We start from the raw sequence: 24,049 nt of genomic DNA, 5'->3' as shown, positions 1-24,049 counted from the left end.
AATTTGTCATACATTGTAAGAACAAGAAAAAAATTGCATATTCTGGGGAACTGTCCCCCCCAATACACATAACAAGATAGATACAAGGAAAGTTAAAGACTCCTCAAAATGCAGACTGTCAGTAGCTTTTGCTTTTTCTGTACATTACTAACAAAGAAGCCTAGTAGAATCAGTACAATGAAATAACTTCTATATTGCACACAAAATCTGGTACAATGTTAACATATTAGCTATTAGCATCTAAAAGAAAGATAGCCTGGACATGCTGCTAGGGCAAAATTGATTAAGCAAGTGGAGGAGGACTATACACTGTTTAAATAGTAAAGATAAGCACAAGCCAAATTTTGTTATTTTTTATGATGGGTAAATAAATTAAATTATTTTCAGCTATTATTATTTATTACTTCTGAAGTTCAGCCAAGAATTCCAGTCATGCTGGGAATAGTACAAGTATAGAACAAAGAAACAGGCCTGGTCATAAAGAGTTTGCAATCAAAGTATTTTTTTTCTCTGAAGCAAACACTTTATTAATGATTTAGTTAATTCATGACAATAAAATATCTGAACAGTCCGTTCCTGGAAAATATTTTGCTGCATTGGTCAGTACTTGGAAAGGATTAACACAGTTATTAGGATGTTTCCACTTGCCATCACCTATCCACAAACAATCCCCAGGCAGCCAATAAAAATAAAATAAAAATGCTCCCATAATCAAGAACAGTTTGAAAAGTATGCAAAAGGTAGGAGTATTTTGTATACTTATTGACTTTGGTAAATTTTAGAACACTGGTATAAATTTTCTAATTATCAGAACCTGAAATTTATGTAATTATTAGGTTGCTCTTGAGAATGTGCTTTAAGCACTTCTCCTGCACCCTACTGCTACCTATTACTTCTTATTCTCTTTTTCCTCTAAAGTAAATTAATACTTAAAATTCAATTTCAAGTAGAAAGTAAAACCCTATAGCAGCTCCACTCCTCTGGATGGTGAATGTTTACAAATGCAGGGATGAGAGGATTCAGGATCCAGAGAAGTTCTTGGAATTCCAGTTGTTCAGTCTTCAGAGGCTTTTAGAAACCCTTGTGACTGTCCTATACTGCATCCTCAACCATATCCTCAAAACAAAATCGAGACTAAGAAAAGAGAATCTTGCTGGAAAAGAAAGAAAGAAGAAAGATAATCTCTTCTCAGCTCCCAATCACCCTCCCGCCAATGGGGATGCTTTCCTCTTTTCTCTTTCCTCTTTCCTCTTTTGTCTCTTAGGAGTTTTGCTGATGAAACAAAAACAGACGGGGAAAGGCCTTCAGTAACCTTCATTATTAAGTGACTTATCTCTCAGCCTAGAAGCTGGCGCCACTGAGTCTTTCCTACTACCTATTTCCATTTATTGGCAGAAGAAAAGGATTCTTCAGTCTCTGGTAACTTACATGTGTGGTTTGCATAGTAACCTATAGGATTTCCCTAACAGCCAATCTCATACGAACAAGTCTTAGAGCTCCAGCTTATTGCCCTGTCCATTCAACATGGCTGTGAGGCTGCTGGAGGGTAGACAGGGAAATGCACTGAACAGAGAGACTAATAAGGTAACAGTCCTTCTGTTTACAACTCCTCAGAACTTGTTGCCTACTAGAGACTGGTTAGTCATCTTGCTAACTTGAGACTTGCTAAACTCCAGAGTTGTTGCATCTGGGACAGAGTGCTGAGAAGAGTAGGAGGAGACCCTCTTTCCTTATGAGCTCAGTTTAAGAATCAACTGCTGAGGAAAGGATAACAAGAAAAGGAAGGTAGAGGAGTGAATAACAGCATCATGTCATCCTAGAAGCCCTGAGAAGACAGTCAAACTTTCATGGGTGAGGCCTTCCTTTCCCTGAGGTCTTATCTCTCTTCCTCCTTTTCCATGCAGATTACCAGATGTGGCATTTGTTCTTTGGGTTCATTGGGGATCCCCTGGAGCAGTGAAAGTGCTTGGCAAAGTCCTGGCTATTGCTGACAGGCCCACAAACACGAAGTGGCAAGGGACTGTGTGGATCTGTGTTCAGGGAAGACTGTAGTTTCTCAGGACCCTGGTGTCCACACATTGCCTAAAGGAAGCAAAACAGAAAAGTCACTTTGGCTGAAAGTTCTCATGTGAACCAGACTTAAGGCTCCTCATGCCACTGCACACATGACTGAGGCTGCTGGAGTAAACAAGAAAACACATTTAGATGGGTGCCATCAATGCTCAGATCTTTACCACCACAATTTTTGACTGTCTTCCCTTTCCCTAAATGTCTCTGTCCCAATTTCCCTATCTGACAAACCATTGTCTCTTTTTCAATATTGCATAGTCCAGAACACAAGGAATTTAGACCACTTTGGAGTTTAGGCTCATGCAGCCTCAGACTCTATCTAAAATAATGGTATGGATGTAGTCTCAGTATCTAGATTCAACTTCTTAAGCAAAAGAAATGAGTGCTCATCAAGAAAGGAGAGCACTTACACAACATCCCGTTACTACTCGAGAGAATTGGGGGGAAGCTTATGTGACTTTACTGGTGTTGAACTGGCAATCCAAGTCCTCACTCCTGTGATTTCAGTCTTTATTCATTGACGAGTGATGCAGTTAGCTGCCAGATAGCCTCTGAAATGCAAATCTTGCTTCCAAGACCCAATAATTTGTGATTTCAGAACTGTTTTTCTACACACTGCTCTGACCTGTCAATACATGCACAAAACTTTTCCTTTTGCACCATTGGAGTGACTTATAACAGCGTGACCTTTCTGAGAAGAAAATCCGATGATCTATCATGAGACATTCAACTGCACAACTATGCATACCTACACAACTTTGTACAAATCCTTAAATCAGGTTCCCATTGAAATCTTGAACTATGTGTGCATGTACTTCTAGTTCTTTATCTCCAAATAACATTCTAAACCCTTTTTTCATTATCAGTCACTCAGAATGACATGACATCTCATTATTCACCATGACAGAGAGATGTATGAAGGAAGGGATGGAGAGATATGCGTCCTTTCCAGTAAAAGTCCACTTTCCGTGTGTAAGGTTGCTCACAAGAGTGATTTTTTGTACTTTTGTACTCAGAAGCTGGCAACAAAGCATGCTTTCCCTAGCACAACTTGTCTGCTACAATTTAATTTTGGTACATTTCAGAACTTTGTAAAAGATGTATTTGTAGATAGGCCTTTTGTTAGCTTTGAGATCTGTAACAGATTAGGAGCCCTATATGTGAATTTTAGCTTTCTAAATAAGATTCCGGGTCTCCCAAGAACATCAGTAATTCCCAGTTCTGTGAAGAGGGGGAAAAGTGATTGAATATTGAGAAAGACAAACTGTAATAACGTGGAAGACAATGGAGAGTGAGACGCATGACTAGCCTAGAATTAATTACATGAGCAAAACTGAGGTAGAAAAGCTGGTCATGTGAAAGTCCAATCTTAGGTAAATCCTTCTCTTCTTTGTGCTTTTTCAGCCAATTCTTATAGGCCTGTGGAGAGAGAAAATCAATAATAATAAATCCCCCTTTAGACAGTGACTCCAAACCATGTCTTCTGTCAATGAAATGCATCAATCTAACATATTTAATAAATTGGCAAGTTTGTATGTCTCTGCCCTCACTCTGAGTCTCTCTGCTGCTGGCCATTTCCCTAATAACTCTAAGATGGGAGAATAACAACATAACTCCTTTGCTTCCCATTTCAGACACTAACACACACATTGTCATAAGAGAAGATGTGGTAACTGCACTGTGAAAGAACAAAAAATACTTTCAAAGAAAGTCACAGATATTTGAATAAAAATCAAAAGAATTTCTACCTCCCAACATTTTTCACGCAAGACTGTAACAAGTACCATCTGAGACCTAGAGATCTCAGAGCACTCTGCACTCAGTAATTAAACTGCTGAACTACTGCATGAGGAAATAAAAAATTCTCTCTAGACTAAAATATTGCTGAAAACATCATTATGGAGCCATTTTACCATCACACAGAATTCTGGTGCATGTCTCAGCTTAGTTCCTCAGGTATAACATAAACACACAAATAATAACATGCTTTTTATGCATGACATAAATGGGGAAGTAAAGAAAGGCCCACCTTGGAATTGGTGAAGGGGAGAAATGGTCTTACATGGAAATAGTGAGGTTATGAGCAAAGCTTTGTGAGGAACCTGTGTCTGGAATAGCAGAGGACATACAGGGCACATGCTGCACTGGCACAGGCATGCAAGAAATCTGGAACTGGAGCTGTATGTATGAGAGGGATGCAGCAGAACAATCTTGTGACATGGCGGTTGAGTTGTGTGGTGAGACCATTAGATTAGAGAAGTAAGTAGACTACAATACCTGGTAAGCAATGGCGAGCCCTCCAGTGTCAGCTGTATTCTCCAACAGTGTAGAAGTACCATTGACCTTAAAGCCATAGCTTTCATATTGTTCAACCAAGCAGTCTATAGATTTCTGTAGTGCACTCCTGTTGCATGTCGGACAGCCCCCAGGAAGCACTGTGGGGAAAAAAAAAATCCTAGAAAGTAAAGGTATTTCTGGCATTCACCTATATTCCTCACATTAATCACCGAGTCTTCTTAGTAGTCAGCATGGCTTGGAATAGGTTTTTCTTATCTTCATCTACCTTAAGAATATATGTATACATTGATGTAGGGACCAGGATTTAAGATTCCCTGAGGGAAAGTACCAGTTGGGGACCTAGAAGAGTAAATAAAGACACCACAGCTGGTACTCACCATAACCATAGAATGTGTGAAGAAGTTCATGTGCCATGAAGACCCCAATGGCTCCAAAGTTCACAGCACTGAAAAATAAACATGAAAAGTATGCTTTTGAAAAGAGAAAAGAGGGCAGGTGAACATTCTTTATAGCCACTGTGGGCTACACAGGAGCATTCTACTCAGAGCACATAGAAGCACTTCCTATTTATTGTCTGTCAGATGTGATACACTGTAAAAAATGCAAATACAGGTGTAAATTACTTTACCTATGCTTAAAATTTTACTATGGGCTTGCATTGAAGTATTCGCAGCTAATAAGCCATCATAATAATGAAGAGTTTGTGAATGAGGTTTCTGCCTTTATTAACTCTAATGACATGTGTTGTTGTTGAGATGTGTCCTTATTTACCCACTACTGGCTGAACTGCTGCACAAACAGTAACTGCAGTGGTAATCATACAAAAGCAGGATGGTTGGAGAAGCAATCTTGCAACAGTTGTCTAGTGAAAAATGATACATAAAACTGGCAAGGCAAATCAAAACCATGAAGGTTTGACTACAATTACTCTGGTCTAGCATTGGTGACCTTGCTACAAGCAAGAGGTTGTACTAGAGACCTCTAGCAGTTCTCTCCAATCAGAATTTCTATGATTCTATGCAATGAGTTTACAAAGAGTCACAAAGTAAGAGTACAGTCAAAATCCATTTCCATAATTGAAATGATGGGCTCATTCTTTCTTTACATGCACTGATTAACACTGCTGAAGCATGAAATTACTGTAGTTGATCATTATTACATCACTGGGAACTCAGTAGTAAGTGACAAGAACAGAACAATCCATCTTCTCTTATAATTGGTTTTTCAGAAGCTCTGTAGCTGGTAACTTGTAACTTGCTCAGAAAAGTTGTGCATGCGTCATCATTGGAAGTGGTCAAGGTCAGGTTGGGTGAGACTTTGATCAAGCTGATCTAGTTGAAGATGTCCTTGCTCATGGCAGGGCAGTTGGACTAGATATCTTTAAAGGTCCCTTCTAACCGAAACTATCCTATGATTCTGTAACAATTGTACTGCTTTGCTGACTTCTTATTTTAAAAATTATCCTCATGTTCATATGAATTCGTGTTTGTGCAGTAAAGATTAAACTTTAAGAGCATTGTCTGAGAAAATGCTATTGTGCCAACTCGCCAAAATCTGATCAAGTTTGACTTATCAGTCTGCTCAACAGGGATGACAGGAAGAAAAATGTATTTTACTAACACTGAATACAAGAGGAATAAGAAATTGTAGACACTTTTTCAGAGAGGAAGAACATGGTAAGTGACAGCTCATACCACTAGAAAAAAAATTTTTTTCTGTTGTTCTTTTGAGGTGTCCTGTTTTCCATACTATAATGAATTCATTAAATAGTGCAAGCACTAGAAGATGTCATACAACTAGTGGTAGAAGATCACCATGGAGAAAATAATTACTTTTAACTGAGACATGTTTTTTTCAAACTTCAGCCTCTTGTCACTGTGTGAGCTTGTCTTTCAGTAAAATAGGATTAGGAGAAGTATCTATCCATTATCATGCAAAAAAAGGACATAAAATAATATTTTTACAGTCAACTGTTTTAAGTGTTTTTAATATCAGAATAATATTGCTTAACAGATCTGTTCCACATGATGAAAGAACACAACTTCTACAGAATTGTCATTGTTGTAGGGGAAGACACAGAATTAAAAATGTATTTGCTTATTAAAGAAGGTTTCTTTAAAAAAAGGAAGAGAAGAACTGTGTTTGATCCATTTGAAAAAAGACTTCTGAAAGGAGTTGCTCTGTGAAACTCCTGTTTTTTCTGGTTAGCTTTCTATGGATTAGATTTCAGGAATTCTTGGAATGTAGAAAATGAGAGGCAAAGGTGAAAGGTCTTCTTTGCAATTAACCTACATAAGACATCTGCCTCTCTGCTTTGGAGTAATATATTTGGCTTAGCTGAGTTTCACCTAGATTCTGATTCTTCTCCAGCAGAGTCAATGATCACACTCTTTCAGAATTCCTAAGGCAGTATCCATCTGGCTTTAGAAAAAGCTATTCGCCCCACCCCCCGCCTTTACTTTGTCTTTCTCGGATGCAGGGAGAAAGAGAGATTAAAGACAGACCCGTTAAGATTCTTCCTGGACATATGGAGCAGTCAGGGGACTACATTCAGCTTCCACCTTTGCACCCCCTCCATACCTGGGAAACTCCACATGGAAAAAAGGGCTGCGGAACATTCCAGCAGGAAATACCACCATGTGGTGTCTTATTGAGTAGTATGAATGCACAGCCCAGGGGGACACATGCCAGCTAGAAGCAGAAAAAGAGAAATGAGAGAATGTATTAACTCCTTATCTCATACCTTGCTCCTTTCCTCCACTGGGCTGCAAAAATGGTGTGCTCAGTACAACTGTTCATACAGCAGCAGCAAATTATGAAATTCACATTATCTAGAGTTAGTTAAAGGTGTTTGAAATAAACCTTCACTTCTTTACAGATGGGCAGAGCTAGTAGCTTAGCTTTCATACACATTAAGTGATTCACCCTCACAACTTTCCTGTCAAGTAAGTCAGGATTAGTAACCTCCTGTGAAGTTCTGCACAGAATACTCTTCAGGTGGTGTAAGGTCCCAAGTATTCCTGTTAACACTACTTGTCTTCTGAAGCATCCTACAACCTGCTTTTGAGGTGAACCTGACAGCATTCATGTCATCATAGTGCTTTGCTGTTTGCCTTGCTGCTAAGTCCAAGAGAACCAGCTATCCCCCTTACTCAAGGGTTTATGGACAAAAACGATTCTTTCTTCAGGGGTCTGGGGCTCCTTCCACAATAGTGGGGGTTTTTGGTAGCATAAGCTCAGGCTGAATACAACATAGGCTGCCACATTCAAGGCTTTTTTAAGCAGGATGCAGCAATGCAGACTTGCAGCAAGGAAGGATAACAGCATCTTGTCTTGCATTAGAAGTGTTACCAGCAGGCCAAGAGAGGTGACTATGCTCCTCTATTCAGAATTGGAGAAAACACAGCTGGAAGTATTGTGTCCAGTTCTCCCATCCTTCCCCGCCTGCCCTCCCCCAGTGAAAGAGAGATATAGACATACAATTGGACACAGTCCTGAGTGACCTGCTCTAGCTGATTCTGCTTTGAGCGGGAGGGTTGGACTAGGTGATCTCCACGGGTCCCTTCCAACCTCCGTTAGTCCACAAGTATGTGATTTTGTTATATTTTTCAGATCAGTATCTGACACTTACTTATCTTGTGAGTGATGCTGAAGGAGTTTCAAGTAGGAATTTTCCCTCAGTACTTTCAAGCAAGCCACCACATTGAGCAAAAAAGTGTCTTCCTTTATCTCCAACTGAGGGAAGAGACAGGTAATGTCACTGTCACAGGGCATAAGCAAGGAATGAATTGGACAGTATGAGAAACAGGAAAGTCCCACAGGTCAAAAAAGGGTTCATCAAAAGACAAACCAATGGAATACTTGTGGTTTTTTTCTCTCCCAGTTCTGAAGACCTTCAACTTAAGATATGACAGGAATGTTATCTGCAAGCCAAACAGAACATACAAGCAGGTCACAACCAATCTCTATCAGGCCAGCCACTCTAAACAGGAGACAGCATAGGCAACAACATAGAAGCAACAGATAAAGGCTCTCTGGGCCCATATGTTCTCAGAAAATGAACAGCAGGAAATGTGCATTACTCCAGAGGTCATGGCCTCTTTTAGCTGCAGAAAAGATAGCAGTTGGTACAGGTAAACTGCCAATAATGAGGCAGGTATGTTTACATTATATAGCTCACATTCTGGTATTCCAGGTTCATTTTGGCAGTCTGGAGTATGTGAGCTGGATAGCCAATCTCCACTTGTAGTTTGGAAACCTAAATTCATAATAAACAAATGAACAGAAAGAAACATGACCAATAGGTCGCTTTACATTCTAGAAGTCCTTTTTAAACCCTATCTCTAAACAACCTAAATATAATCTGTGAATCAGCCCTTCAAAATGACAGCTACTCTGTTTCAGCAAGAGATCTTCTCTTGCTACCATGCGTTCTTAACTCAATGACCTGAGGTCTAATGTTCCACTTTTTCTTTAGAGCATTGTTTTCTGGCATTCAGCTTTATAACCTCTCTAGGCATATAAAATGGAATTGTACGTCAATACAATTAATTCAGAGCATCCATGGTCAAACAAACACTGATCCTCTGTATACCTACACATCAATGGATGATCACATGTGCGTGATGGCACTTACAAAACCACCTACAATTTTCAGTGTGTATAAGATATCTAGTTAAGATTTTGTGCCTGTAGAAGCAGGTAGGAATATGTGAAGGTGCAGGCCCCTTCCATTCCTTCTCCAAAGGCTTCAGGGAAATGAAGGCCTCAGTAACTTCCGCCTTCTGCACGCACCAAGGCTTTAGCCTCTTGGCGAGTCTGTTCATCCATCCACTCCAACTGATCCAGTTGGCCATAAAGGGCATCTTGGATCTCAGAGAATATCTGCTCAGCCTGCCATGGAGAAAAGAATGCACAGTCAAAACTGCAGAAAAACATTGTTCAACTTTAGCTACCATCTTCCAGCAATTCAACCACAGAATAACTGGGCAAAAATTTGTCTTCTTGTGATAAAAGAGTTATTTGGCATACAATGGTTCCCCACAGGGCTCACAATTCTCCCCCCACACACCTTTTCATCTTGCCTCCTATGTTAACTAAGAGGGTCGTCCCCCCATCTTTTCATCTTGCCTCCCATGGTAACTAAGAGGGAAACATAATTCTTTTGCATTAAATCCCTGTTGGGATAGGAATGAGTCTAATGATTGCCCCATTCTTGAGTGAAATGAAAATTCAGTATCCACAAGTATTTCATGCTGGTGTCTCCCTTTCCAAAGTTATGGTGATCTGAGTCTCTCCTTCACAAAATGATGTTTTGTGCATCCAGCTTTCTGCTTCACTACACGAAGTAGTGTGCCCTAGTAACCTGAATAGTGACAACAATGCTATGAAATGAAAACCCACTTTTCTTGGAGTTATTTACTCTTGTCACTTTATATGCTGCAAACTCTTTATAAAACGTTGGTGCCTACATGAACTTCCCTCAAAAGAAAAAGGAACTCTGATCATCAAAGAAAAAAAAGAAATCTTTTCTCTACTGCAGGCAGGTGTTCCTTTTACTGTGGACCCACTCAGAATGTTTTGACATTGATTTGTTTCTGTACAACTGGTCATATGATGGTTTAATGGCTTTGCAATTGAAAATCTTATTTAAATATGTCAGGTTGGTGATGTATAATGTTAATAATAACTGTCATTCCAGGAAGTACACTGAGATTGCATGCAATAGGGCTGTAACAGGTATTGGTGCTGCACACATGACTTTGATAACAGTTGATAAAAAGATAACTGGCATTTTAGCACTGATTATTCTAGCAATGACAGTAATGTTGCGTTCTGACATCTTTCATTCCCTGAAAAGGAGGGGAAGTACGTAAGTACAGGAATATGTAAAAAGGTATAAGACCTACACATGATTTTGCTGCCTTGACGTAGTTTTAAGATAGCATGTCAAAAAAAGAAAGAGATGAAGCTGAACTCTGCTTGGGGGTTAAGAGGACGAATACCTACAAGTTTCTTGGTCTGTTGAGGGAAAATTTCTTGCACAATCATCTTCCCTAGAACTGGCTCAAAGAAAGAGCTGGTATCAGTCAAGCACTTCTTCCAGCGCTCAGCTGGAATCTGTAAGAGAGAAAGAAATAGACACACATGAGAGTGAGGACAAAGATAGGAAGTCAGTAAAAAGCTATGTAAACATACAGTCAGCAGCATACATGCTGCTATCTATAAATGACAGCAGTGCATGATAAGTAATATAGTTCCATTTAAGCTACCTCAGAAAACTTTCATTAAGTAAAACATTGATTTCCTTATGATTTATTCCACTTACTTTCACACAAGATGAAGATCCATATGCTAGCTGAGACAAATACATAGAAGAAAGGTGACCATCTATCTGTTGTTCCCTACTCCATGATACAGTGCACTTAGCTCTCTGAAGTTTTGTGTGCCATGTCTACTGCCACATTTCTTTAAGAAAAAAGAAGCATTTCATGGCCAAGTGAGAGTAGTTTTCCTCCCCAAGTCTAAGAAATTCCATCCAGAAGGTGCCCTAGGGTGTTCAGCTGCTGGGGAGGTTGAAGAATATGGTTAAAGGCTAACTCACCATTCTAGATCCCAATTTTCCATAAAGAATCTTAGATAGCTCCAGGCGTGCATCTTGGAATCGACTGTCAAGGGCTGGGGAGAGATTCCCCACCAGACAAACAATCATATAAATGTGAAGGACCCTGTAGGAAAATGACATTTTAAAAGACTGAAGATTGAAGGCTGGTCACTATAAAGACTGGGGCGTGGCAAGTGCCAGAGGAATAATTTGAGGCAGAGGAACCCTAGTAACCTGAACAATGACAACAAAGTATTCTGAATGGGCTATGCCTGGGGCCATCAAAGGAGGATGATTTGACATGAGTCAACCAAATAAACTGTCTGCCAGAAAACCATGAAGACTCAAGGGGTAATTGCCTGCTGGGACACAGGATTCTTCATGGGAAGCAGGAGAAATAGCATTTTTAGGACTGGGAGAAACTTCTAGAACATTTTGAGGGGTCTGTGGGATTCTGTGGGACTTACGGTATGTTTATGGGAAGGACTAGAGGCAAGGAAAGGGAAGGATCATGGTGGATTGGGGGGACCACATGGAAAACTGGAGAGAAAAGGTGGTAAGAGGCAATGGTTGAGAGTAAACTTGTGGCTTGCCAAGATGCCTTTCTGAGTGAGCCCTGTATGTGGTCATCAGAATCTGTCCTATCTTATTAAATGTTATTCTTAAATGATATTCTACTCTCTGGGTGGGGGAATGGGACTGGATACTGGAGGGACAAGAAGTCTCAGAGTTGAAAGCTGGAGGGACTTCGGTTCAAGCTAGCTGCTGGATTGAGAAGGGGTCTGAGAGTCAGCTATTGGAGAAACTAGAAGTTTGGACCAGCTACTGGAGACACCTGCTTGATATGCATGTTTGTAAGAGGAAGAGACCAGAGTATCAGCAACCAAAGCAGGGCTGCAAGACTCAGGGGCTCTCATATCCAGGTGCTAACAGCTGTGGACACCAAGGGGATCTGGGGCCAGCTTCTGGACAGAGTGAATATCTAAGACCAGGTATTGGAGTGATCCATATTGTGTGTGTACATATATATATTTCACTAATATATACCAGTCCTGATCAGCTGGAGAGGAGGAATAAGATCAGGCTGCCTGAGCTGTTCATGTTTGTATGAGTGCTATAGGTGGGTGGGTGGGTGCCAGTAAAGGCACTGTGTTCCATATCTGTTGATCTGTGTGACACACACGTATAAATATGTGGGTATATATATGCTGCGCGCATGTGCAAGCCTATTGGGAGTATATGCTAAACCTTAGTACTGTCTAAACCTGTGGATATAGAACCACACAGCAGCCTTGTAATTGTTAGGCTACTGGATTCAGCAGCCTCTAACACCTCATTAATTTATGGTATTGGAAGTTAATATTTCTTGAGGCATGAAAAACTACAACCATAGATATTGACTCCTACCTCTCCTTGTGCCATTCTTCAATGAGCTCTGACATGCCTCTTAAATAATCCATGTCATGCACTGCAATTGGCTGAGAGAGGTTCATTGGCATAGGATGGAAGACTGCCTGGAGACATGACAGCCAATCAATAGCAGGTGCCTTTTCCTAGAAGTAAAACAAAGCTTACATGCTGAACTATGAATCTAAATTGACTGACAAGAAATAATAGATAAACTGAGACAATCTCTCTAATACTGTTAAGAGATACTTTCAGCAAGTTGAACTGTTTTTATGATGTGGGTATTTTTTATAGTAGAAAAGGGCAATTGACTTTTTAAAATTGAATTAGCACTGGAGAGGGAAGCAAGTTGTGGGCCCGAAAAATCCAACTGCTGTCAATAAAAGACGATAAATTAATAGATTATTTAAAGCTCAACAGACTCCAAGTGTAAGTTCAAGGGAATGGCATCTGAACAGGGTGTCTCATAACACTTTTGATCTGGATCTTCAGAATGGGAATGTCACATGTAGTTGTGTTGCTCAAGTTCTAAGGCACAGATAGATACCTGTAGCTCCCTAATTGTAGTGCGAAAGAACAGCATCCCCCTCTGCTGTCTCTCCTGCAGTGGGGTGACAACTCGCTGGAGGTTAGAGATGAAGGACAAGGTAAGGGAAAAGGAATCTGGGGGACCATCCTGTGGCCCTCCAAGTAGGCCTCCCAGTTTCTTCAAATATGAAAGATACACACGGAGGACCTGCAACATGACCAATGGGAGAAATATGACTGAAGATTAGTCACTTCATTCATCCAACCAACCAACCAACCAACCAACCAACCAACCAACCAACCAACCAACCATTCTTCTTGATCATATAAGCTTCAATCTTTTAAAACCACTGCAGCCCCATCCCTAAAACTGTCTTCCCTGCAACATCCTTATGTAATTCTTCATGTGGAATACAGTTTGCCAAGTATAGCTTCTCTCTCAGTGAAGAACACTGGATTCCCAAAAGGTTTTGTCCCAGCTTACAATTACATTAAATACTGAAATAATTTTAGAGATGTAGGCCTGCCATCTCTGGAGTCAAAGGGGAGAGATGTAGTGATATAAAATGAGACAGTATTTTTGATGGAGAGAAAATGTCACCTTCTTGCTTCTATGTTCATGAGGTATCAAAGGAATGCTTGTGATGGGTAGACAAGCTTATTTTTTTGAGGACTCTTCTGAAAGAGTCAGACTGAGAAACTGAAATCAACTCTTTTTATAAAGTTCAGAAAAATAACAGAGCTGTAATTAAATTAATTTTGTTGTAATAACTCCCAAGGACAAAGAGCTTGTTTCTCCAGCTTAGGTTAAAACATTTTAAAATAACTTGAAAAATGCTACCGCTCCCCCAATACACAGATTTTAAGTTATAAAGCCTTACTTTGGACAAGTACATTTTTTTTTAAACAGTCCTTCATGTGAAACCCAGAAGGAAGTTCAGGTTCATATTAGCAAATACAAATTAAAACTGTAACATTCTGTTGCTACACTAGAAGTTTTAAACCTGGCATCTAAAAATGGGTTACATTTTAGCAACTGTCTTTTTGGAAAAGTAGAGAGTTTTGTAAAGAACTCTTTCTGGAGACATTTTCAGAGGTCACTGACCGTAACCCATGGAAACAGACCACTCTGAACCAGGAGGCAATTCAGGGACATCCCTACACCAAACAGCTATTTTTACCTTTCTTCAGCCTCTGATATGTTACCTCAAGATAATTTTTCTTTTTGAATTTACTCTCAGGTGGCATCTCAAACTCAGGGTGGTCAATCTGTAAAAAGGAGTAAAGGAAAAATATCTCGCTATTTCCAGAAACACTGGAAATGCGAGGATATGCTCAACAAGCCTTGTTAATTTCTCTGTCACAGAACTTGAAATGTTAATAAATTACTTTTACTTTTGTAAAATGTTTGCTACGTTATTTATGTGGATATATCACATTATCTTTTACAAGCTCATTACAAATCTGCAGTGGCTGATACTCAAACATAAACCACACTGATAAATATTTCTATATGGTGCACTGGTTTTGGCTGGGGTGGATAGAGTAAAATTTCTTCACAGCAACTTGTATGGGGCTATGGTTTGCATTTGTCATGAAAATAGTGTCAATAACAAAGGGATGTTTTAGTTATTGCTGAGCATTGCTTACATAGTGTCAAGACCTTTTCTGCTCCTCACACTGCCCTGCCAGTGAGTAAGCTGAGAGTGCACAACAAGTTGGGAGGGGACACAGCTGGGACAGCTGACCCCAACTGACCAAAGGGATACTCCATGCCATATGACAATAATATGATTCAGCAACAAAAGTGGGGGTGAAGGAGGTTGGCCAGGGCTGCCAGTGCTTGAGAACTGGCTGGGCAGTGGTTGGTTGGTAGTGAGAAATTGAGGTTTTTTTGCATAGCTGTTTTTTTTTTTTCCTCTTTTTAAATTATTACACTGTCATTTTCTCAGCCCATGAATTTTCACCTTTACCCTTCTGATTTTCTCCCCCATCCCACTGGGTAGGTGAACAAATGAGCCGCTGTATGGTACTTAGCTGCCTACCATGTTTAAACCACAACAATGAACTGCAAAATTCATAGTACGCTATGTGTATTAGACGCTTAGCACTCAGAGTCCATTATTTTACTAGTCATACCCAGGAACATAAGAAGAATCAGACCCTTCCATGATGAAGTACAATCTATACTGTCAGGCAGAAGAGGTGAGAGAAAGTAAGCAATTCTTCCTCATCTGCTCATTTTCCAGAAATAAGTGCTTTTTATGTAATAAAAATAAGGAGTTTGCTGAAATTTAGGAAAACTTTCTTCAGTGAAGAACATAGGCTTAACTTGAGCAAGCTTAGGTCTTATGGGCTGTATAACTGACTTTTTATCCCCAGTGCTTCCTGATAATTTTCTTTCTTTAGGCCACTCACCTGAATAATATTGGTCTTCAGGTCAAAAGGACTAGGTCCCACATGGACTCTGAAAAAGGGAAAGGTGTTGTATCTGCCCATCAGAGTCTGAAGGGTTTCATTAAAATCTTTTGCTTTCCCCACACCTGTGATATTCCACCCACCAACCTAGAGAGGGAGAGAGACAGGATGATGGCAAGTAAGCAAAACACTTATTTGATCCATATTTACAAAATGTTTTTTTCACTCCTGTGAGCTCAGTCATTATGACAACTGAAAAGCAACAAAGCAAATAGCAACAGGGGAAACTCATGAAGATCTCTACATACCCTGTTGGCTTTAAAATAACCTGTCACTTTCACTTAAGCAAAGCAACGAACTGCAAAATGACACAGGGAAAAGGAATGATAATTATCAACAGAACAAGGTGTCCAGGCAAAAAGCAGGAGAAGGAGGAGAGAGGAAAGAGGTATCATTTTTCTAAAGCCATCCAGAAGGACAACCAGGGATCAGGAATTACAGATCCCACCTCCCTGACAAGCAAATTCACAGATGGGCCTGCAGTCACTTTTCCTTCTGCTGGAAGGTTCTGCATCCTCCTTGGAAACAGGGCACAAATGCCCGTTGCTGGCAGGAAGATATACAATCCTCCCTGGCACTGAGAGGAGTCTCCTGCATGGAAAGAGAAGCATTTTCCTCTTTAAACAAGCTCCCTTGGAGCCTGGAAAATGGACGGCCATCAGATCTTAGACACAAAAATTCCCCTCATTTTGCAAGTTGTTCCCTGATCTGTAGGTTTGATCATATTGAAATGAGCTTCTGAGATTAAAAGTGATCCCTCTTTGCAGTCTTAGTTGTTGTACAGTCCTAAAGTAATATGTAAGGTCATGAGGAACAATTCAGGTACCTGATGTCAGAAAATAAAATTTTGAAACAGCATTTAAAGCTAGATTTTTCATTTAGAAGTGCTGTGAACCATGAGCCAGATGCTAGCAAAATTCCATCATGTAGGACTATATGCCCCTAACTTTCCTTTTCACTGCAGGAATTATCTTCTGGAGGGAAAGGAAATAGCACATTCACCTGATTTAAGAGGTCCTTCAATGGTTGAGTTCCTTGGGATTCTATCTGTTGGATATTCATGCAGGAGCGATAGAACTGAATTGCTTTCTCCTTAGCTGAGCCTCTTACCCCAAACTGTGGGCTCTCTGAGGAAAAAAAAAATAGATTAAAAACTACAAAGTGGTGAAAAAAAATTGGGGCAGTATTAGAGGAGAGAAAGGTTGTAGGAAAATATTACACTGCACTTTGATCCAGAACAATTTAATAAATACATCCATACTTCCCACAGTCATGCAATGCAAGAGACCTTCTAGTGTCATGACTCCTTCTGAGGCCAAATACGTGAGTTTCTTTGCATGGAAACAGGAAGGCTTCAGTTCACACATGACCAGAGTGCACATTCAGACAAGCACAGCAAAAAGGGTCTACTTTTACAAGGCAACAGAAAAATGGTTTGTGTTGCTGTCGTAATTTTAAAGTGTGACTTCCATCTGTTACACTTGGCAAGGGGAACTAAAATGTTAAAAATGCAGTTATTACAATATGACATGCTCAAGAATAAATCTGCTCCTGTAATAATAGAAGAATGAAGAGATTGGACTCAGTCCCTGTTAGGAACGATTGTGCTCTCAGTTATTAGTATTCTCAGCTCTGACTGAGGAAGATGCTGAAGGTAACACACCAATCACCTGTCCCTACCTAAAAGCCTTTTCAGGATCAACTGGTTTTCTTCCAACAATGCATCAAATACATTTAGTGATTCTTCTGTGGTTCTGCTTGAGTGTTTGCCTTCCCAGCTGCCACAGGCATATCTGTAGAAATCCTCACAGGGGTCTACAGTGTCATTCCTAGAATTCAGTAGTCTGGCCAACAGTGTAAGACCCAGCTCGGCATCACAGGATCCTGGGCAGGAAGTAAATAGGAGAGAACTGAGCAGCAACAGCGGAAAGTGAGAACAACTCCAAATGAAACAAATGAGGAGTTATCTGTGGGACATTTGCCCTGAAAGATTTATTTTTGGTACAAACTCCTTTGTATGCAGGGTGTTGAATTCTTGGTAAGTTTTTGCTGAATATGGAACAAAGTGTATTGTCTTTCACTTCACAGGAAGACTGCCCTTGCACTTTATAAGGGAGATTCTTTAAATAAAGGACAGGTAATCAGTCCAGAGGTGGTGTCCTCTTTTCATACTGTCTAGGCAGTCACAGGTTGGATTATTCTGCCTTCTCAGTGTATTTCCTCTGAGTCAGCCAAATTTGGCCAAATGATAAACAAGAAGCAACTGATGGTGTCAGCACATGAAGCAAAAGAAGGACATAGCACAGAGAAAGTAAGGAGATAAGTTTAAAACATGGAGGGGTATGTTCAAGTATCGGAAACATTTCTCAGTAATGACATTTGTTAAAACAGGACAAAGACTTTCTAGCACATCTTGCTTTCATCTAGAACTCCCTTTATCTAAACTGCTGCAAATCACTGGGTATGAGTTCTCATTTTGGTTGTCTCTTGTATCAACATCAGATCATTTATTTACTGAAATAACCCACTTGTAAATCAAAGTAAGACTTTCCATACTATGGTTTCAACAGTTGACATGGGAGGAGGTAGACAGAGTGGAAATAGACAAGATCTAAACTAACAGTTTTCCCTTGGTCTCTGTAGGGAATGGTCTCCAACACATAACAGGGCCTAAAGAAAAATGCTAGTGAAGAGTTAGTAATGTTTATTTTGGAGCAAGGGATGTCTGTATCCACCAATATAAATGTACCTTCAGTACTGAGCATTCTATATGCATAAATATTTACATGGACCATTCTGCAGATAGTTGTTTAGCAAATCTGAAAGGCAAATTAATATTTCTGGTCTACGTTCACAGCTCCCCCATTAGCAAGAGACTATGACTTTTCTTTCTACGCTATGACTGCACTGGTCTGTGCTACAACACTAGAACTAGACTTACTAAGTCAGAGATGGAAAGGTGCAGAAGGAGCTTCAAATCTCAGATTCAGTCCAGTTTCCTGGAGGTGATTACAGACAGAGCACAACACAATGGTGAGGTGCAAGACAATATAATGATGCACTCCCTCAAAACTGGCATGTTATATGGCAGGCAGAGGAGGAGGAAAGGTGTGGGGATGTCTCCCCACCATGACCCAAGGAAGAGGCAGAACAATGTACCTTTTTTACAAAGGTAAATGGTGTTATGATTCTTTGAGATTCTGAAAGTCTGATTCATGCTAAGCCTAATACACAATAGAGGCAGATAGGAGAGAAAGGAATTTTATAAATGGGGTGGATGAGGAAGCAAGGAAAAGGATATTCCTTATTATACCTAGACCACAAGTCATCATGATGTAGGTGATAAGCAGTGTAAAGCCAAGGAGAGTACTGAGAAGAAGTGTACACAGAAGTAGGCTTCTCCCCTGAAGGCATTGTTCTTTCTTTGCTCCTATTCTCAGCTCCTGGTCACAGGTCTGAAGAGAGGAAAATGAGACAAACAAAAAAAAATTAAGAAAGAAAAATTAATATTAAAGTTATCGCTGGTGATATACTCCATCTTCCACCTAATCTACTAGAAAATCACCCACAGGACTAGTGCCAGAATATCAAGTCATCCAAGTCATCAAGGGGATGACTCACTTCCTTCATTTCCCTGTCTTTTCCATCTACAGCTGTTGCCACAGTGTTATGCATCAAAGAGCCAGCTTGCCATGATGAGGCCCGTCCCTCCATAGTTATTTCTGGTTTATGGAATCACCTTGAATATACCTCCTGAAGATGTCAAAGTCTTTTTGAGCCCACAAAGCTAATAATATGATGGCTAGGACTGGTGGTTCTTTGTTCTGTTACAGTCTGGCAACCTGAGCACTAATTTTAGATCTCTCCTCAAGAAATAACTCCTGCATCCTAAGCCCTCTAGTTCAGTTCAAGTGTGAAAAAAGATTTGCCCTGTTCTGAAAACTGCAGTAAGCTGTAAGTCAAAGAGAAGATCTTATATACAAACAGGTTTTCTCTCACTTAAATTTAGTTGTGTTCATAACCTAGGTGTGTCTTTTTAGTCAGTGGAGAAGGCTAGGCACCTTATGCATACAGCTCCTATGTTAGACATCTGTCTTAGGATGAGCTGAAGCATCCTCCAGAGTTACTTGTCTTTTTCTTTGTTGACTGCAAAGGAAGCTAGATGACCATGTTAGGAAATACCCCTAAGCTCTATCTGGATAAAGTTAGATAAAATGACACTTACTATGTGTGCCCACTGCTTCTACCTACTTCGATGTACATAAGACTGGAGAACAGCAGATTACAAGAGAACAGACATGGAAACGGATGGTGGTAATATAAGGAAAGGGAAAGAACTTAAAAAATTAAAAGTGGAATAACTGAATAAGAATAAACAGTGAGAAAAAGGAAGCTGAAGGAAAAAAAAATAATTGAAAACCTGTGAGGAAGAGAGATAGAGAAGAAATAGTATAGCAAGCAAGGAGTAAACCTTGTAGGTGTGAAAGCTGAAGGAAGTGCTACTTTTGAGAGTCTTCCATGCCAGCATCAGAGCCTGGCCTCTACCATCCCCACAGCCTCAAGTTTATCTCCATGTACTCAAGCCTGGTTCTCTGATAAAAGAAAGTTGTTCAAGCAACTTTGACAGGCCTTGGACCTATCTGAGAAAAAGCTAAAAGTAACTTCAGTGGAGGTGCCCATTTCTTCAGTTGGGAGCTGCTTTTTGCAGCTCTCATGCATGATCTGCATCTGAGCTATGCTGTAGCAACAGCCATTCCTATGGCTGGCCATGTACCCCATTGATCCGGATCCTGACCTTAACCTACAGACTTGATTCTGCAGGTTTGACCTTGGATCAGCCTCCTCCCAATGAAGTTGCTTGGTAATCTACACTCTTGGTTGACCCTAGCTGTTGTCACCATACCTGTCTTGCCTCTCTCATACCCATACTGTGGGGGGGCAGCTCTTGCTGGTAAAAAGTCATTACTTCTTGTCTGCCTCGTCATGACTCAGGCTCTAGATTGTATTCCCTTGTCTGCCTTTGCTGCTCCCTTACATGCAGCAGTTAAACTGCATTTGTCACCACTCTTGGTATACTATGTACAGCTCCTGTACAAAAGCATTAACAGAACAGAAAACACAGAAAGAAATAGAAAAACAGACCTCATCATTTCATATCTTTCAAACATGCATTTTATTCAGTCATTAATAGAAGCCTCTCAAAAGCATATGTCAGCTTACTTGACTCATGGAAACTGCTAACAAGGGTTAAATACCTAATGGCTTTTATCCCTTTAAAATCCTATTCTCCTGATTCCTTTAGGCAGGATACAGAATAACAAAGGAGAGAACAAGTACATAGAAGTGAATCCTAAATTAAGAGGTGCTAGATACAGAACATGACCACACTGGCAAAGTACATTGTAGGAAATCTAAAGGAGGAAATCCAAATTCCTTTCATATGCCCATGTAGTAAAACACTTTAGATTTTACCTCTCAAGTAGAGAATAAGTGTCACGACCTAACAGTATGGCAGGAAAGTGCGTGAAAGAAAATTTTCTTGCAAACCCTCATCTCTCACCATTTAAGAGAGAGTGAATGATTTACATTCACAATGCTCCTGACTTCTCTGTTGCAATAGACTTTCTGTTTTTCACATTGAAAATCTGGCCTGTTCCTACTATGGAATATTTATAATTTTGCAGTTCTTTGGTCTCATGTTATCAGAAGACATCTGTTTCTCTCTTTCAAGTACTAACTGGCATGGCTGTGGAGATACTAGTAAGAAATTGGTATTTCAAAACTGTCACTGCAATTTCTACCAAACTTCTCATTAAGAATAGGTCTATATTGGGCCTCCACATTATGTTCCTTTTGAAATGGAGAATGCATAAAATAATAGATTTTTTTTTAAAGTCTGTTAAAGAACTAGCCTCTGCCCCTCAAGACTCCAATGTGAAACAGCTATAGAAGTACCTGGCTGAGAAGAGTATACCCCAAAATATTCCACAGGGGAGTGGAAATTGGTTGTGTACCTCTACTTAGAAATTGGATTAAGGTCTGTATTATGTAAGCCATGAGGATAAAAAGTGCTTTTCAAACACTTCACCTTCCATAAGGAATGTCTTTCTAATCTTGTCTTTGTTACTTGGGGCTGAATTTGAGGGAACTTTGTGGACCTACATAAACAGAGAAAAAAAAGGAGGGCAGTCATACTTAGTTGTCCCTTGTACATTTTTCATGACAACAGCTTAAAGAAACCTAGACAAATACCTGCTCTTTCAATATTCTTATAAAGATACTGACCTGAGCAATATCCCTGACAGATTTCTTATCTAGTATGAATTTCACTTTCATGCCACAGATGGACTAAGTGGTTCACAGAATACAGGTACTCTGAAATACAGAGCTCTTCTTAATTCAGTGATCCTTGATCAAGGACGTGTGGATTTAATTAGATGGAACTAGAGGTGGGATATAAAAACTTCAAGGGCACAGGACGCAGGTATACTACATAGTTTGCAGGAAGCAGAAGGACTTTATTGTGGTATGTTTTGAGACTTGGTTGCCTCATCCAGCATGATCCATTTAAAGAGACAAGTGAATAGTCTGAACAAGCTTGTAGAAAAGAATGTAGAGCCTTTAATCTCTGACAGAGCTTTTCCATATGGACCTCACTTACTCGTAAGTGAGAAGAATGATTAGTATTTGCATGAAGTTGAAGATTAATGCAATTTCCAGTACAGTTTCAGTTTGTTCATGCTTTTCTTTCAAGAATGTGCAAGTGCTCAAATTTAAATGGCTTTACTGTAGCCGTGAGATCAAAAGCCTGTCAAAATCACTAAAAGCTGACTTCCAATTGTCCTGAGTTATAAAATGAATAATTTTGAATTTATGTACTACATGAATCATCTAATTCAAATGCAAGCATGACTTAGGCTAACAGAATCTTAACAGGTACCATTATCACTAAAGCAAGAACTGTTTGATGCAACTAAATCAATCAAAGAATTAGATTTTCCTTCAACATCTCCTCTCTGTTTGTGAGCCATTCATGAATTCTGCAGGGAGCTTCAAGTTCCTCTGCCTAATTCTTCCTCACCCTGCATTCTCCCCGTGTTTAGTGATGTTGCAGAAAAAGAAGCATCTAACTTTTATGAAAATAAAGTAAATTAAAATAAAGAGATCAAAGGCAGGGAGAATTGGAGTTACTTTTCATAACTATTTGCCAGACAATTTAGGAGTATTGTTTTTCAGCCAGTAGATTATTCATGAATTACTGACTTTGGCTGTTACCCAAATTGTGTTTATCACATTAGTCATGTGGATGACATGTTTTCAGACTATTGCCCCAATACTCACAAAAACATGAATATTTTCTTAAATCTATCTTCTGTCAGCAAAACACTTAAGCACATACATTGAGAACATTAAATGGTGTTTGAGAAATAATAATGTAGCCTGCATTCAAAATATAGTATTTGCTAACATGAGAAACTAAACCAAAATTTTGCTGAATTATATTCTGCAAACTACTAAAAGTTTGAAGCAAAACCATGGCCAATAACTATTTAAAATTATGATTGTTGTCTGATCTTTATCACACAGAATGATAAAGATATCACATCAGAATGGATATACAAACCAAACATTTCAGCAAATCCTTCAGTCAGAAAAATGCAGACAAGATAAATATAAAGTGACCACTTACATTACACCCACAGCTCCTGCAACACTGAACAGCTCTCAATATAGCAAAACTTACACTTTAGCAACCCTGAGCTAACAGTTCAGTTCAGTGTGATTTGTCTGTAAATATGCAGTTAAAACTTTACTAGCTATTTATATAAGACATCAGATCAGGAAAAGGACACTGTACTACATGGGGAGCAATCAGACTTACCATGTCATTGTCAAATTCAGAAAACTGTTATCCACATTTATTTATGGGGAAAAATTTTACATGTTTCTGGAGAAGTACTTTCTTTACGTAATTTCTTGAAAAAATATGGATACAATAAAAGATGCAAATAATCAGATTATTATTATTGTTGTTGTTGTTATAGTAATAACTTTTTATTATTATTATATAATAATATTACTGCTATTTGTCAGTGCTTCAAACAGATCTGATCTGAATGGCCATTAGCCATTCTGTTAGTCATGATGACTAACAGAAAGGGCAAGAACCCCTAAATCCTCACACCACCTCCTGCATCAATTCTGAGATGTGTATTTCTGCCCCTTCTGTCCCTTCTGAATACAAATTGTCAAAAATTCAGTTTTTTTGTAGCTGCGACAGGGGAAGAAAAAGAGAGAGGTGCAACAAAGGTACCTCAGCAGACTGCAAGGCAGACCCATTTCCTTACCTCTGGAAGAGTCCTCATCCTTGTCACTGAGCGGGCTTTGCTCCTATGGCTACCACAGTTGTAAATTGTTTACTTGTTTGCTCTCAGTTTTACTATCAAGACACACTGCTAAGTTCAGAGACAATCTCTTCTTCCCAGCTTGGCTGATTGCTTTGGGGAGGAGAAAAGAGAGGAAAACCTGTAAGAAAAACACCCTTGAAGAAAATGGGAGGGAGGGAAATGGATACATTTCTGCAACTCTCCACCCACCTTCTCTTCCTAACACCTCTACTTCTCTTTATTTTTTGCTCCCTTCTGCCTCTCCCTGTGACCCAAG

At 39.6% G+C, this 24,049-nt stretch overlaps 1 protein-coding gene across 1 annotated transcript; it reads right to left on the bottom strand.

Annotated features, from left to right (window-relative positions):
• Nucleotides 1-1,905: 1,905 nt before the first annotated feature.
• Nucleotides 1,906-23,751, bottom strand: KEL (Kell blood group, metallo-endopeptidase). The gene is made up of 18 exons (XM_010290729.1): nucleotides 23,734-23,751; nucleotides 18,699-18,840; nucleotides 17,066-17,269; nucleotides 16,388-16,512; nucleotides 15,326-15,472; nucleotides 14,114-14,176; nucleotides 12,927-13,115; nucleotides 12,380-12,525; nucleotides 10,973-11,096; nucleotides 10,378-10,488; nucleotides 9,163-9,261; nucleotides 8,549-8,626; nucleotides 8,000-8,103; nucleotides 6,949-7,059; nucleotides 4,746-4,813; nucleotides 4,348-4,505; nucleotides 3,394-3,489; nucleotides 1,906-2,082 (listed from the first exon to the last, which is right to left on the bottom strand). The coding sequence occupies exons 1-18, from the start codon at nucleotides 23,749-23,751 to the stop codon at nucleotides 1,906-1,908; spliced, it is 2,160 nt and encodes a 719-aa protein (XP_010289031.1).
• Nucleotides 23,752-24,049: the final 298 nt, after the last annotated feature.

The sequence above is a fragment of the Phaethon lepturus genome, unplaced genomic scaffold, assembly GCF_000687285.1.
Source record: "Phaethon lepturus isolate BGI_N335 unplaced genomic scaffold, ASM68728v1 scaffold4667, whole genome shotgun sequence".
NCBI classification, from domain to species: domain Eukaryota; kingdom Metazoa; phylum Chordata; class Aves; order Phaethontiformes; family Phaethontidae; genus Phaethon; species Phaethon lepturus.
The sequence above is the reverse complement of the archived record's forward strand: the minus strand, read 5'-3'. Positions and strand labels throughout refer to the sequence as shown.